General features: G+C 34.0%; 1 protein-coding gene across 8 annotated transcripts in view; it reads left to right on the forward strand.

The window, feature by feature from the left end:
- Positions 1–17,192, forward strand: part of PCDH9 (protocadherin 9) — an 864,633-nt gene extending 847,441 nt beyond the window's left edge. For all 8 annotated transcript variants that reach the window (XM_079136488.1, XM_079136489.1, XM_079136490.1 and 5 more), the window contains one exon: positions 14,987–17,192. In XM_079136488.1, coding sequence (XP_078992614.1) covers positions 14,987–15,360 — 374 coding nt within the window. In that variant the 3' untranslated portion in view covers positions 15,361–17,192. The remainder of the gene's footprint in view (positions 1–14,986) is intronic.
- Positions 17,193–18,154: the final 962 nt, after the last annotated feature.

Consider the following 18,154-nt stretch of genomic DNA (forward strand, 5'->3'; position numbering starts at 1 on the left):
GAGAGGGGACATAGGAAGCACCCTAATTATGTTTTACTTGGGGTAGTTCCATTTGTTGCAACTCCAAAGTAAGGCAGAATATAAGTACTTTTGAAAACATCCATTTTGCCCATGTTAATACTATTTAGACTTCTAAATATTCTCTTGGTGAACTGTTAGGCTATGGATTCTTACCAATACCTGTAAGGTGTAGGATAGAAATAGCCCTGCTATTAACTATTTCTTTGATGGAAAGTATTTTTCTCCTAATGGTCTATATGCAGTTTTTATGTTAGCATGCTGATTTGGGATCTATACATTATACATGTTTTTCTGTCTTAAATATTTCTAATAATTTTCTGCAATGTCCCAGACTGCAGCAATAGATGTTGAGGATATAGTTATTGCAAGAGCAAACTACTTAACTTTGTGGCACTTACATCAAAGTGAGAGAGATTGACTATTAACAAATAAATATGAAGTGATAGGTAGTGAAATATGGAAAGAGAAATAAAGATGGGTGAGGGGATAGAGAATGACAGAGTAGAGGAGATTATTATCTTTAACAGTGGTCAGAAAATGATCTAGTGAAGAATTGACTGAAACACCTAAATGAAGTGGAATGGGTTATTCTACATAAAATAAGAATGTTCTAGGCATAAATAATAGAAAATCTAAAGACCGTGAGACAAAATTGAGCTTGATATATTTAAGGCATAGCAAAAATCAGTGTGGCACACAGAAGAATATAAGGATGGAGGTTGGTGTGAGATTAGGAAACTGGGCAGGACCAGATCATAAGGGGTTTTCTGGACCATGAGGAAGAGTGTGGCTTTTCCCCAGATAAGATTGGAAGCAGGCGAGTGAAGTATTCTGCTTTACATATTGTGTTAGGCTGAATAATAGTTCCTCCAAACAGATCTATACCTCAGTACTCAGAATGCATCAGTATGTTACCACCTGTGGACAAAAGGGGCTTTGCAGATGTGATTAAGGATCTCACTTTGAGATGAGATCATCCTAGGTGATCTATTATAATCACAGATGTCTTCATAAGAGGAATACAGGAGGAGTCAGAGGAGAAGGTGATGTGACCTTTAAAGTAGAGACTGGAGTGATTGAGCTTGGAAAACAGAGGAAGGATCCACATTGCAAGGAACACAGATGGCCTCAAGAAGTAGGAAAACAGAAAAGAGAGTGGATTTTTCCCTCAGAACTTCCAGAAGAAACCAGCCTAGCACTGTAAATTACCCTAGTGAAATTGATTTCACACTTTTAACTTCCAGAACTATAGGAGTGTAAATGGGTGTTTTAAGCCACTAGATCTGTGGCAGTTTGTTATAGCCCAACGGGAAGCTAATACATGTATGCTGCCTTTAGTTACAGATTAGAAACTAGAATGTAGAAAGAGTGGAAGAAGGAGTCCTGATAGAAAATTATGGTACCCTGAGTTGCTAAATTTGCAGTGAAGTTGATGTACTTAAAGACTTACTAGATGACTGATTATGTGATTTGAGTAGAAGAAAAGTGTTGTATAAGTTATTGCTTAGGAATAAATTTTAACAAATTTAGCAGCTTATAGCAGCATAGAGTTATAGTCTAACTTTTTTTTTTTTTTAATATCAGTAGTCTAGATGGACTTGACATGGTTGGGGTACCGTAAGACTAAAATCAATTCAGCTGGACAGGACTCTGATCTGGAGGCTCAGAGGAAGAATAGGCTGGCAGATCATTCATTGGCATAAATCAGTTCCTTGTGGGTATAGGACTGAGATCTCTGTTGTATTGGACTTTCCATGGAGGGGTGCTTTTAGTTCTAAGAAGGTGTTCTCACATCCTTTGGTACTTTCACCTTCAAAGCTATGTTGGATCTACCTACAGTCTTTTTCATTAACTAAAAATCAACTGATTAGTAAACTTATTATACCTGTAAATCCCCTTTGCAGTATAATTCATCATAATTACTGGTGTGACATCTTTGTCATATAATTCAACATAATTACTGGTGTGATTCATAGTCTCAGGAATCATGGTGGGAAATATTGAGAGGAGGAACATTTTGAATTTCTGCCTAATAGGTGTCAAGGATGACTAATTCTTAGGTTTTTTGTATTCAGCATCCTGACAATGGGTATGTCACATGCAACAATGATAAATTCAGAGAGAGTTGCAGGTTTGTAGATTTGGGAAAAAAAATACAGAAATTATGTAATTTGGAAATTCCAGTTAGAAATCTAATAGGGAGTCAGATAAACTGATATTGTCCCTAGAAAAAAGACAAAGGCCTGGACAGATATATGAGGAAATCATCAGCATATATATGTAAGTCCACATTGTAAGATGGTTCATGTAGGGAGAATATAGATAACAAGTCCTGAGCATTTCAATAGTTACAGGTCTGGAGAAGGCTTCATTGCCATCAAGGGAACCCGTGCTTATTGTGAGGTTAGTGACAGACAGGAGGAATCAGTGTGGCAACACCTGAGATGGAAAATCGTTGGGCTCCTTCTCAGATCTACTGAATGAAAATTTCTGGATAGGATCAAGAAATCTATGCTTAAAAGCCTTCAAATTAATTCTAGTGCCTAATGAAATCTGAGGACTTGTAGGAGTTTAGTCCTGAGAATAGACAGGATAGAGAGACTAAGTCCTCCATGTCTTTGAATCTCCAAGTGTGATTCATGAATATAAGCAGCAGCTTTAGTTGAGGAAGTTTGAGAAATTCAGGAACTCAGGACCCACCCACATTTACTGACTCATAATCTGCATTTTAATAATTTCCCTAGGTGATCCGTATGCATATTAACATTTTAGAATTGCTCAGCTATGATATTTTAATCCAAAATGATGGTTAGACATTCCAAGTATAAAACATATACACAAATACACTTACAGGACACTTGGACTATAATTGATATTTTATTCAACTTAAAAAATTATACATTAGACATCTTTAAAATATATAAATTTTATGTCTTTAATTCCATGATAATTCATGAAGCATTTCTTCTAATTTTCCTGATGGTCAAAATCAGCTGGGACTCTTCCCACTGAAGACTGAGAAGTTGAACTTCCAGCCTGGAGTCTAGGAGAGAATCCAGACAGCAGTGATGAGTGAGGATCTTTGGAGGACCCTGAGTATGAAAATGAACTTCACCAGTCCCCATGCCCATTCTGATTAAATAGTCCTGGGACATGGGAAACAGAGGATATTATTTCACATTATGTAATACCACCCTAAATTCGAACTACAACTTTTTAAAGGGGACATAAGATTATGGAAGTTGTTTATTCCTTTTAATCTTGGTTTTCCACCAGAAATTACTCTCTAAAAAATTATTTCATTGCTTCAAACCTTCAATCTGCTTTATAAAAGGTGTTTCAGATCAATGAGATTTACCTATTTTTTTTCTTAAAAACAATTCAATTTGCAAGAAATGGAGAATAATTTAGAAGACATCAGCACATGAATGAGTTTTTTTTAATGAAAGACATCAAATCTTGTTAAAAGAAATTATGAACTATAGAAGAAAGTAAATATGACCCTCAATAATGTAAGTAATTTAGTCAAAATTTATTTAATCAATAAAAGTGTGTCTCATTAGACTATTGTCCTTCAATTGATAACAATATAAAATACTAATGGTGAATAAAACATTTAATGTATCCCTGATACATAAAAGTATTAGAGATAATTTTCCTTTTAGCACTTAGCTTTAGCAGATGAGGAAAAAGTTTGCTAATATTCATGCAATGAAGGAGAAGAAGGCTGAAGATGTATAAAGAAGTACTCTCCATTCTTTGTGAGCTATAAAGTCTGTCCAAATAGCAATATCCTCTCTGGCAGAGAATCTGCTGCTTGGGGTGGCCATGTGTTATTGTATTTGGACTTTCTCCATCTGCAAATGTTGACTTTTCATCTGTGACCAAGGAAAAAAAATCCTTATGAGAACGCGTAAAACATTTAATCCTTGTTTACTTGTTAAGCAAAGGTTTTGTTAAATCCTGCTGGTGTGGGCTTTTGTGTTTATTTTTTTTTTAAGGTGACTACAGATGCATTCACAATTTTCTTAAATCTGAAATACAAGATAAAACTTTGATAAAACCATCAAGTTTTCATTTAAATGTAAAAATATGTAGAGTTATCCTAAATATAATTTCACAATCCAAAACCAGAATGCAACCTAAGTAATAATCTATCAGAACAAAATACTTATAATTTTTTTTTGCTCTGGCTTCTTCTTCTCATTAATTAAATATAAATAACTTTGAAGAGTTTTATTATCAGGTTATATGGATGACAAACCACAGTGATATTTAAAAAATAAAAGAATATATAAATCTCACACATCAAAATCTGATCTTTTTCTCTTAATTTGTAGTAAGAGACTTGGAGTTAGGAAATCTGATATTACTTTTGCAAAATCCACAATTTTTCATTGTTGTGCTAGGGCTAAAATCAGTTTCTTTTTGCCCTACTTATGATGATCACATTAGTTGAGATTTCTTAATTGGTTCTGATTTTAGATATTTTATGCAATAATTTTCAAACCTAACAAGAGCTGAATTAAAAGAATTTTGCCGGGGTCCAGCCCTGGCAGGAGTCCATGGGTTCCACACTGGTAATGGGGCGCGGGGAGACAGCGTCGGCGATGGATGGAGAATGAAAGACACAGACTCTAGTTCTGGTGCAATCAATCCACTTTATTCTAGGGAAGGCTGCGTTTATATACATTTTTTTTCAGGCTTTGATGACAGGCTTGTAATTAATAAAATCAAAGAAGTTTCCAAAGCATAGGCAGAAATTGTGTTTACCAAAAGATTATGAGAAAACAGTAACCTTACAGCTTATCCTTACCTAATCACAATTGTTTTAAGAATTAGAATGGCGATTATCAAGAATACGAGCAACAACAGGTGTTGGTGAGGATGTGGGGAGAAAGGTACACTCATACACTGCTGGTGGGGCTGCAAATTAGTGCAGCCACTCTGGAAAGCAGTGTGAAGATTCCTTAGAAAACTTGGAATGGACCCTCCATTTGACCCAGCTATCCCACTCCTTGGCCTATACCCAAAAGACTTAAAATCTGCATACTACAGAGATACAGCCACATCGATGTTCATAGCTGCTCAATTCACAATAGCCAGACTGTGGAACCAACCTAGATGCCCTTCAATTGATGAGTGGATAAAGAAACTGTGGTATATATATACAATGGAATATTACCCAGCCATAAAGAATGATAAAATTATGGCATTTGCAGGCAAATGGATGAAATTGGAGAATATCATGCTAAGTGAGATAAGCCAATCTCAAAAAGTGGAAGGACAAATGATATCACTAATAAGTGGAGGATGACACATAATGGGGGGGAGGGAAGGGTTAGTGTTAGGGTTAGAGTTAGGGTTAGGGAGGGGGGCAAGTATGGAGGAAGGAACTACTGTATAGAGGGTAAAGAGGGGTGGGAGGGGTGGGGGGAAGGGAAAAAATAACAGAATGAATCAAACAACATTACTCTATGTAAATTTATGATTACACAAATGGTATGCCTTTACGCCATGTACAAACAGAGAAACAACATGTATCCCATTTGTTTACAATAAAAAAAAAAAATAAAAAAAAAAAAGAATATCTAACTATGTCAATGAGTTAATACAATGTTTATTTCCTTAATATCTCAACTTTATATGACCTAAAACTATTCTTATTACTTTTGCGGTAAAGCGATAGACAAATAATGTCAAGTGACCATCTCTACTAGGTCCTTCTGGTTAACATCTAAATTGCTGAGTTAAGGGCTACAGGAGGGCAGCGGTCCCAATGGTTATTGTGTACCAATGTTTATTATAGGGGTGACATATTTTTTGTAGGAAAGAAGGAATGTTATGAAACCTTAATCTTCTAACTTACCACAACACATAAACAAAACCATCATCTGGATTAAACCACCCTGTAGGAGACAAGGGGAGATCTATATCTACCTTCTCTCAGGGCTTGCCTTTAGAGGGGTACCAGGGCTTGTCATTGATAAAATAAGCTGGTCCATATCTAGTAGCTACTGTGGGAGGTGCTTTGTGCTTAGAACTTGGGGAAACATTGTTATCTATAAGTTTCTGTGCCCCAACAGGTTCTGGCTGTGCCAGTAAATGCAGTGTTTGATTTTTAACATAATAAAAACATTCTTCTGTAGTGAGGTTAACACCTCACAGGGTTTCAACATGTGTTTTGTCTCCATGATGTTTTTCTGGAAATTTGTAGAATTATTCCCATCACCTCTAGCAAGATCCCCAGACTGAAGTGAGTAATATATTATTAGGAAAACTCCACAGAATAACATCCAAGCTAGCGAGGCATACATCTGACATGCAATCCTTTTAGGATGAGTGTCTGCAATCATCCTTCAGTGGAACTCTGTCAAGCACTGCAAGGAAAGCCAGGCGCCCCCACAGAATTTAAGTGAATAAATGAGAAATATTTCTCTCAAAATGACAGTTGACCCTCAGGTATCTGCAAAGAAATGTTTCCAGGAACCATTCCCCCACACCAAAACCCACACATGCGCATGTCCCTTATGTAAAATGATTAGTATTTGCCTATAACCTATGTACATCATTCTATGTATAGATTTCAAAACAAATTTACTGATTTGATATTTAAGCAACTCAATAAATACAGACCATGATTATGGAAATGGATATTAGGGTGTCTATGAAATATATTTGCCTCTGACTTGCCCCTAAGTTCCTTCCAGACTTATCTAAACCTTTACCTTTAACTTTCCTGTTTAAAGTATTACACAAAATATGTAATTTATCGTTTTGCTATTACATCTTGTTTAAAAAAAAGAATGTGAAAGAAAGGAAAAAAGATGAACTAGAGGTTGAAAATGAGCTAGTAAAAAATACTAAATGTTTTTGCATTCCTCTTCGGAAAAATTAAAATTAAAATTTGTTTTTCTAAATTTTATTGTGCAAAGAATGATCAGGATAGGTAAGAAGTGTAAAAATGAAAATTTTTCTCAGCACATTCGTAACAGCAAGTGTAGAGAAAAAATATAAGATGTCAGGGAAATGTCTTTATCAAACTCAAATCAGTATGTGTATCTACTGTTATAAGATGTTTAGTGATGCACAAGTGTTAGCATTCTACACACTTGTGCTCATATAAAGCCTTAGGGAAAAGCATCCAAATTAGAAGTTTGGAGAAAAACGTTTTTCATAAAAATAGCTACTTTCATTTTTACCACAAAATGCATTATAGCATGACAATCAGATATGTTTTTCATCAACAATAAATGTAATAAAACACATAAATAGAATCAAGGAAAAAGTTACATGATTTTCTCAATAGATGAATAACTTATCTTTGATAAAATTCAACTTTCTTTCATGATATAGGCCCTGAAGTTATTAGGTTTTTATATACCTATACCTCAGCATAGCAAAGGTTAGATACAACAGACCTTAACCAACATCATACTGAATGGGATAAAACTGGAAATATTTACTTTAAATCAAGAATAAGACAAGGGTATCATCTCTCACTAATCTTATTCAATATAGTAATTAAAATTTTAGACAAGGAAATAAGAGAAATAAGATATGCAAATACAAAAGAAGTCAAATTATACCTTTCTGCAAATGATATGATTCCACACTTAAAAAACCCTAAAGACCCCACAGAAAGACTCTTAGAATTGATAAATTCGGCAAAATAGATGGATACAAAGTCAACATTCGGCAATCGACTTTTTCAGTAATAATTAACTCATGGAGAAAGAAATGAGGAAACCAATTTTATTCACAGTAGCCTCAAGAATAAAATATGACCCTAGAGGATGTTATCTTCTCTTTAACAGATGGGAAAATTAGTATTGTGAAAGTGATCATATTACTGAAAATGATCTGCAGATTCAATGGAATCCCATTGAAGTACTAGTAACATTCCTCATTGAACATGAAAGCAGTCCTAGAATTCATATGGAAGCAGAAAAGACTTGAATAGTAAAGCAATTCTGAGCAAAAAGAGAAATGCTGGTGGTATCATAATACCTGATTTCAAAACATACTACAGAGTGATAGTAACACAAACATCATGGTATTGGCATGACAAGAGACAAGGTAGAACAATGGAATAAAATAGAAGACACAGAAATAAAACCAGACATCTGCAACATGATAATTCTTAAATGAAGATGCCAAAAAATACATCAGAGAAAAGATAACATCTTCATCAAATCACTTTGAGAGAACTGAATATCCACATGCAGAAGATCGAAACTAGATCCATATCTCTCATCCTGTACAAAAAATCAACTGAAAATGGATCACAGATCTTAAGGTAAAAACTGAAACTTTGAACCTGCTAAAGGAAAACAGAGAAAACACTTCAAGATATAGGCCCAGACAAAGATTTCTGAAATAGGACTCAAATAGCTCAGGAAAAAAAGCAAAAATTGACAAATGGAATTACATCAAATTTAGAAGCTTTTGTAAAGCAGAAGAAACAATCATCAAGTGAAGAAACAATCTAAAAATAGGAGAAAATCTTTGCCAGCTGTTCATCTGAAAGATGATTAGTATTTAGACGATATAAAGAACTCAAAATATCCATCCACAAAAGATCAAGTAATCTAATCGAGAAATGGGCAAATTATCTGAAAGGACTCTTCTCAATAGGAAAAGTATAAATGGTCAATAAATATATTTTAAAAAATCAGCCAGGCATAATGACACATGCCTGTAATCCCAGCGACTTGGGAAGCTGAGGCAGGAAGATTGCAAGTTCAAAGTTAGCCTCAGATAGCTTATCAAGGCCCTAGACAACTTAGTGATACCCTGTCTCAAAATAAAAAATAAAAAAGGACTGTGGATGTGACTCAGTGGTTAAGTTTCTCTGGGTTCAATCCTTGGTACCAAAAAATTAAACATAAATAACACACACACACACACACACACACACACACACAAATCATCAAATCATCAATATCTTCAGCCGTCAGGCAAAAGCAAATCAAAACATTGACTTTATATGTCACCCCATTCAGAATGGCTACTAATCAAAAGTAAACAAACAAACAACAAATGCTAGAGAGAATGTGAAACGAAAAGGAATCACTACATATTATTGATGGGGAAGCAAACTAGTACAGTCACTATGGACAACCATGTGGAGTTTCCAAAAAACTAAAAATAAAAGTACCATGTGATTCAGATATAACATTCCTGGGTGTATTCTGAAAGAACTAAAGTCAGCATACAAAAGACATATCTGTGTATATATACATATCTATATTTATCTTATGTATCTATATTTATGGATTCAGCCTAGGTGCCTCTCAGAAGATGAGTGGATGAAGAAAATGTGGTATATATACATGATGTAATATTATTCATCCAAAGGAAGAATGAAGTTGTGTCACATGCAGAAAAATGTATGGAACTGGAAGCATTGTGTTAAGCAAAATAAGCCAGACCCAGAAAAACAAGTATCACATATTCTCTTTCATACATGGAAACTAATGGGGACCTAAAAGTAGAAGAGGGACTATTAGGGAAGGGAACAGGGGCAGAGTGAGAAAGAAGAGAGAGAAGAGCAATTGAGGTTACTATGGAGTATGGATGTCATCAAAGCACATGTACACATGAATGGAAATGTCACAGTGAAACCCATTAATTTATACAATTAATATGAGTTAATATTCATAATAAAAATGAATTTTGAAAGAAGATCCCCATTGAAGAACTTAACAAAAAATTCAGTGAGATGTGATCCAAAACAATATGAAAATTAGATTTTTTCACAATTTCATTGTAATAATCTGATTAAAATGTATTTTACCTAAGAGTAAGTTCTAAGAAACAGTAAAAAGTCTAAGAAAAATTAATTCACTGGCCGGTGGAGATAGATTACTGGTAGAGCACTTGCCTATTATACACATAATAGGCCCTGAGTTCTATCTCCAGAAAAGACAAAAATGATAGAAAAGTTATTAAAAGGCAAAAACTTCATACTATCTGGAATCTAATCAGGAATGTAAAAGGGTCTGAGGATTTTTTTATATCAGTTTGAAACTTTGGAGTTAAAAGGTTTCAAATAATCAGGTTGAAAAACTGCTGGTCAACAAGCCAGAAGCTACTTGTTAATTACAGCAGTGAGTTAATCAATGAAGTAATAGTTCTGCTTCTGGGTATAATAAAATGAGATTAAGAACTACTCAAGTATCTGCTAAAGTCTAGCTGGAGTTCCACTAACTTGGATTGTTTCACATTTTAAGCCAGTAGCTGTAGAAGCTAGTAATGCAGGCAGTTTTCTGACAGAGGATAATCGCTAAACTTTTGGAAAATATTTTTTGTTTTTGAGTGAGAAAGTGACTTGTGCAAAGATGGAATGAGAAGTACTTTGACACCTGATATAAATAATAAACAAGACAACTTTCAAGATCCTTTTGTCATATACTTTATTTTAGTTTTCAAAATATAAAGAAAGAAATAAATGACTTGTGCAGTTTTATCAGCACTTGAATCTTTATACAAATGTTCCAAAACAAAGAATGACTAACCTCAAACTGAAGAATGTGAAAAGGACCAAATAATTTCATTTTATTAAAAATTAATTTTTCAGTGTTAAAAATATCATGCTGGAATAATTCAATTATTTTATTTTTAAGTAAAGAATTTAGTATAATTATTGAATTATAGAAAGTATAAGCCATTTGGAACCCTGACCAGAATTATAAACATTATTTCATTCTGTAGCATAACTCAGACTTTACAAAGTTTAAGAGAAACTAGAGAAACATAGAAAACACATATATCCATGAACACATATACAAACACTCCTATACCCACATCCACATGCAGACATGTAATACCTCAAGACATCTATTAATCCAGCAGAGTAATTATATATAATACATATTAAGTTTGTTGAGAGAATGTATGAATGAAAACTAATATAATTACTCATCATGTAGGACAATTATTTATAATTATAACAAAAATGTGTCAAAGATAGAGAATTTTAGCTTAATGCATACCATAATACTAACAATAATTCTTTGATAGTTAAATGCTATATATTTGATGGAGAACCATAGCTTATTTTCATTCATAAATTGAAAAAGTTAATATTCCATAAAACATGTTTTAAAAATGCTTTTTTCTTTTTGAAAGTACATGAAATTCACATGGTTCTAAAAATGAGAGAAATGAATTGGAAACCACCACTTCCCTGCTAAATCTCTCATGCTAATGTGTCAGCATCCACCCTAATCAGTGTAGGGACAGGTACTAGATAATTTGAGATAGCTCATATACCTGGTACCTGAGAAATTATTCACATTATTCTATATAAAGAGAACCCTGAAACTTAACTAACAATTCTCTGTATTCATACATAAGTGCCCCTGAGATTTCCAGCTTCTTAGTGCTCTGTTTCCAGGTGCAGCCCTTATGTGGCTCTTCCTGAAAGGTTTCTCCTGTTTGGAGTTGCAACATAAATTTCTTACTTTCATCTGTGCCACTGTGATTGTGTCTGGCCTATGGATGGATCTTCAAATATTACACACTTAAAAGATTTACCCAACAATCTATAAAGCTTCTATAAGTTTATTTACAGACATTATCAAATTCCTTCAGATTCATTTATGAGTGAATCATGAACAGAACATTTCTCAAAGAAATTTAAACAGCAATTAACATCATTTAATGGCAAGAAACTCATGTTTTTTTTCCAGTTAGCGATTTTGCACAGCACACAAAACTTTAATTAAAATGCTATAACTTGGAACAATATCTTTTTGTCTGTTACCTTGTAGAAAGAAGAGTCTGCCTGAATTAATGACACTTTGTTTTACCCTCTCTTTTCACTGCTCCTAAGCCAATTGTTTCCAAGGTCAGATTGCAGTTCCAGAATAAGTGTAGATAGACTTCTGTTAACGGCTGTATTCCTGGTTCCTTGTTCCAGTGCTAGTCTACAGTGCGTGTTCAGTAAATTTTTGTGGAATAATTAAATTTTACTCTTTATGAGAAGAAAAAAATAAGATTATACTCTATCAAAATGTGTCACTCAATTTGTCAACTTAAGGTCTACAAATATTTATAGAGACTTAAATATCTCATTCTCAATCTTCGGGTAATAGGTCTTAATGTAATTAGATGATTGTGTATGTAAAGTAAGGTTAATTTAAAAACAACTATGCATATTTTCTTACTTTTTTCCCCCAGACATTATTACCTCATATACATATATGATTGCATGACCGATGTGATCCTACAATATGTGTAATCAGAAAAATGAGAGATTACACTCCATTTATGTATGATCCATCTAAATGTATAAATGTATTTTACTGTCATGTACAAGAAATTAGAACAAATAAAAATCTTTTTTTAAAAAACCCTGAACTAATGACATTTCTGAGGTAGCTGATAATCGCCCCCCCCCCCCATACCTTTGGAGATAGTACCAAGAAAAGACAAACATTGACGACACTAGAAAAGTAAAGATTATGGGTTGTGCATCAAATTGATGATTACTTCATCTCTGTTGAAATCTGAAAGGAGTATATGAATCTAACAGAAGTTAAATAATTCATTTATTAACTGCCGCAAAGTATTGCTAAGCAAAAGAATTCGCTGTTGAAGAGTTTTTGGTGTGAGCTTTGTGAAATCAGCATCTTCTATTATAATTACTTAAGCTCTGCCTTTAAGCGGGGGGTATCTTTATTAATTCTCAGAACATTTTCAACCTCATAAAATTTTAATTAACAATTAGCATTGTTCATAGATCATCACTATTGCTCAGCACTATGAGGAAATCAGGAGACTGATAGATCAGTTTCTTTTCCATCAATGAATTTTCAATCTAGTTGGAAGAAAACTAAATTAAAAACTTTTAAATGTTCAGAATCTTCCCCCAAAGATAGAAATGGAATTGCAGCAAGAGTTGGAGGAGATCCATGAGGAAATTTATTATTCCTCAATAAAGGAAAGGGCTGTGCAAATCTTTAAGGTATCTATGACACATGGATCAGTACAGTTATTACAGCTTGCTTGTGGTATGTGGGACAGAGGCTGACCCTTGAAGAAGTCAGTAATTGAAAGAAAACAGGCCAGGCAAAAAGCTCCTCCTAAACCTGAGATTCTAAAGCAGGAAACATGAATTGGTTTGAGTGAAGTGTGTTAGCTTTGTGGATGAGAGTCACTAGTTATGCCAACACCAACCATCCAGCCAGGAATTAGTTTGAACTTTTAAAGTGTGGTCGAATTATAAAGGGCAAGAAAGGCTCATAGAGAAATTTAAATTAAATATCCAAGGAAGTAGGTCATCACTGGAGGTTTTTGAGAGAAATAGTTTAAAGTAATGAATGTGTGTTTAAACAAAATAAAACTGTTTGCTTTTGAGGGACTGGGAATACATGTCGAATGGGAAGGAATTTTACAGTTATCCTCAAGAATTATCTTTTAGATCTAAAGAACTGACTCAAATTTGAGATTGTACGAAATAGTGCATTTTCACCACATTGCTCTTGCATCTGTTGTCTGTTCCGATACTTACTAGATTGTTACTTCAACTATTGCCTTTCTCAGTGGATCTTTCTTCATATGCAAGAAATAATTAGAATTTTATTAAGGCAAATTGATGTAAACATGAAAGGCTCATGATTATTGATCATCTAAAAGTATTAGTTGTAATAATGTGGATTTTAGCAAAGACTTCCATTCCAATTATTTTTCAGGTATTTTAATTGTTATGTAGGTAAACCTGCAGGTATGTTTTTGTCTACCTTTTTTTTTTTTTCTTTTTCTGATGACTGCTTTCGAAAATGCTTTGTAACTGAGGTTTTCTTGCCTATGCACTTAACCTCATTCATAAAATCAATTCCTAATTTCCAAGCTATCACTTATCACTTGACTATTTAATCAGGGGGAAAAAAACACATGAAAAACTCCAATGTATTCCTTAACCATTTGACTGTTATTTTTCAATAAAGAAAATATTTTCTTCTTTTCATGAATGGAAGAGTTTCCTTTTGAAATACTGATTTAAAAGTGTGCTTTAGATTACCTGCTAGTGAAATAAATAAAAGAAAAATTCTATCATGATTTTCCCCCATGAATGTTAGATTCCATGTGATTCAATTAGCAATTTAGCTTCAGTTTTGTACTTTAATAGTCCAGAAACTAGTTAGGCCTAGAGGACCCAAATACTGTCTTTGGATGCAAAAGGTTTCTTTATTTACTTGGCTTTTAGAATGCTTGCAGTGGACCTCGTATGACTTTAGTATGATAAGTTTATTAGGATATTCTTTAAAATGAGTAATCTTTTTTAAAAAGTTGTGAAAATATTTTCATATGACTTTAAATGTAAAAATAAGTGCCTATACAGAAAAAAACAATATTTTATGTAGCTATTTAGAATATTCATTTTAATGATGTTTTAAGTACTGTTTGCTTCACATTTTTGTGTAGTTGTAGAATTTGCATATTCAACCTTGAAAATAAATTTTCCTACTTTTTATAGTTTTTCATTAAATTTAATTTTTTTCCTGAGAACTCTTATAATATAGATCAGTGATAATCCCTATATTATGAAGAGATTGATCAAAAAGAGTTATCCCTATTTGCCCAAATGTATCTTTTTGTCTATCAAGACAGTTTTGTTTCTGTCTATAAACAAAGGCTAAAGGAAGAAAAAATAAGTCTTTGTTCCTCTGGAGGAATTTGATTGCTTTTCTGTTAATCTTTGCATATGTGATACTGTGTATATGGTACTGGGGATTGAATCCAGGAGCATGCTACCACTAAGCTACAGCACTAGCCCTTTTTTTTTTTTTTTTACTTTGAAACAGGGTCTCAATGAGTTGCCCAAGGCTGGATCACTTGATACAATTTCATGAAAAAAATGAGATAACCCCAATGTATTTTCTCTCTCAAAAGATCATTTTAAATAAGGATCCTAACCACCTTCTTTCTTAACATTCTCTGTATCTTGTCTCTGCAGATGGGCCCCTGGGTCCCCGAGGATTAGCTGAGGCAACAGAGATGTGCACTCAAGAATGCTTAGTTTTGGGTCACTCTGATAACTGCTGGATGCCTCCTGGCTTGGGTCCATATCAACACCCGAAATCTCCTCTCTCAACCTTTGCACCCCAGAAAGAATGGGTCAAGAAAGACAAGCTTGTGAATGGGCACACTCTGACCAGAGCCTGGAAAGAAGACAGCAACAGGAATCAGTTCAATGACCGTAAGCAGTTTGGCTCCAATGAAGGCCATTTCAACAATGGCAGCCACATGACAGACATTCCTCTGGCAAATCTGAAGTCATATAAGCAAGCAGGAGGTGCTATTGAGAGCCCTAAGGAGCACCAACTCTAAGATAAGGCTATATGGGACCTAATAACCTTAATCTAAATAGACATGCTAATACCGTGTGTGTCAGAGCTTTATGTATCCAATAGATCTCTACAACTATGCCCCTTATAGCAGGGATATCATAACTTTGTGTTAGCACCATGGAGGAGACAATGTTTGGCAACTTAAGAGAGAAGATAGTTCTACTAGCCATGTGATCTTGTTTACTAGAATTAATTAAACGCTCCAGAGATCTCTCCATTGTGCAATTTATTTTTATTATTGCATTTTATTTTGACCCTGGACTGCTGCTATGAACAATAGAATATGCATTTGGAGAGTAAGAAAGTTTCATGGATTAGAGTGACTGACAAACATATCTTTAGAAAATTGTGCTTTTTTTGTCATTGATTTATGCTGGGACCGCTATACTTGACATTATACTTCAAACAAAACTTAAAAAGATAAGCATTAAACCTATTGTGCTGTTAACAACGTTAGTGAACACTTGTAAGTCAATCAGTGTTAAAGTATTTGTAAATAGAAGCAAGTTATTATTAACAACTTTTGTGTACTTATAGCGTTCACCTAAAACTGTTGTAGCATAATTCTGTGTTTATGGTTGCTTCTTTCCCTTTTTATTCAATTTACCTCTTTATTGTTATTTTTGTTGTTTCTTTTAGTGAGGTGTTTCTGCGTTAGTAGTCTGTCTTGACACACATCATTCAAAGGATCTTAAGCACTTGTGTTTAAAAATGGTTCTGAAATCTGATTCATTCAATGGTATCTTATGTTGTCAGAATTCTGTAAAAGAATAAAGATATAAGGAAAAAATAAGAACTTTATACAAAAAAGAGGAGTTCTGCTGCAAAAGCTTGGAAATTCAGAACCTATTTTTTTTTTATATCCTTATTTTCAAAGTAGGCAAAAGCAAAAACCACTTTATTAGTACTATTAAGTGAGAGAGTAATGGGAAAGTGTTATCCGTCAAAAGTGATATAATATCCTGTACTTGTCACTCATGCAAAACTAATGTATCGAAATTAGCATATATTGAAGAAAAATCACTATTCAAAAATAGTATCAATTTGGCAAATGTGTGTCTACAACTTTGTTGAAATGACAGAGTTTGTGTTGATCCTCATATACAATACTGTTGTTGTAACACAAGTGTTATTAGACCATAGCCACAAAATATTTAATGTGTTGTGCCTTCATGATGTAACAGAACATTCTCCAGGTAGGGTAGTTGGGGGAAATAAAGGGATAAATCTCTAATTATTGCTGTTTAACTGTTTGTTATCATAGTTGGTCAATGCCTGGCAGGTACCAGCATTTTGTCACTTAGGTCAAACCAACACAGTGACAACTAATGTTAATAAGATCTCAGTTGCACGTGCAAACAATCCAAATTTGAACATTCTTAGGAGGTTTTTGTTAAGGCATGACAGATGATTTAAACAAATAAATAGCATGCAACAAAATGTCTTTATTGAAAGAAGTGAAAGTTATCTTAATGCCACGGTTCACCATCAGTTTAAAAGTAAAAAAAATAAATAAAACAAAAAACTTTAAAAAAAAGGTTTGCTAATCTGATAGTTAATTTGTTCTTACCAAAAATAAAATTACTTTGTAAATAGCAGTTCACATTTTTCCACAATATAATGGAAAATAATGGGTAGGGGTGCATTGCTTATTGAAGTACATTTTTGTCGGTTTGTGAGGGGTGTTTGATGACTTTGACAGAATAAATATCTAAACAATTATCCTTGTTACTGCTTTGCCAGTTCTACGTTATTTACAATTATTCAGCTCTTGCAATAAATGTTCTGAATTCCTGATTGTAGTGTGTTAATTCTTGGTCAACATCCAAAGTGATTAATAATGCTCTAATTGTTGGATAAACACATGGTGATAAAACTTCACTTTCATTTATAAATCAAGGAAGATTTGTTGGGTTTTGAGACACATGTTCTGAAAATATGGGTCTAAGTTAAAATTTAAATTTCTCTAATGGTCTACAAAATTGTTTTCTGGTAAATTTTGTGGAGAAAGTTTATTCACATTCCAGTTAAGAGTCATGCAAGTTTCATCAAAGTGAAATCTCACATCACAGACTGGGCAGAGAGCCCTGATCAGTCAGTGAGGTTAACTTCTTGATTCTTTGTTTCTTAAATGAGATTTCAAGAAACAATCCTCACCTGTTTCATTGTTGGTCAAGGCAGAAGCCCATTCTAATATTATGGCCCTAAACCCAGGGACATGACTTCACCTGAATATTTTTCAAATTAGGAAAATGGGCACAGAAAGTTATCAAGAATAATGAGATGCTCAAACATTCCATGTGTTTGTATTTGCCACACAGCAACTGATCAGTGGACTCTTGTGGGAGTTTAAGGCTGCACAAGAAGGTCTTCCTCTAGAAGTTTTGAAGAGTTGCGAAATAAGAACCAGAAATCAGAAGCACTAGAGAAAGTGTACCTGCTTAGACCACGGGCTGCATGTGACAGCCTCACCTCACCCTGCAGAAACCAACCTCTCCATTGATCCAAGGCACGCTTTGCACTCCCTTTTCCCTCACAGAGATACCAAATAAACAAATCCAGAAAAGAAGCCATTCTGGGAAAAAAAAAAAAAAAAAATCAGATACCAGCATTTCTGCCAGCTTAGTCCCTTCCTCCACTGTGGTTCTTATTCAGATAAGTCATTCCATCTTGAAGAGTAAGATAATTTAAAATCATTTTTCCTTTCTGTGTTTTCCTTCCTATAAAAAGCAGTTTGAGATACCCTCCTCTCTATGAACAGACTGGAAACTTGG

Source organism: Sciurus vulgaris (genome assembly GCF_902686455.1).
Source record: "Sciurus vulgaris genome assembly, chromosome: 4".
In the NCBI taxonomy this organism is placed as follows: Eukaryota; Metazoa; Chordata; class Mammalia; order Rodentia; family Sciuridae; genus Sciurus; species Sciurus vulgaris.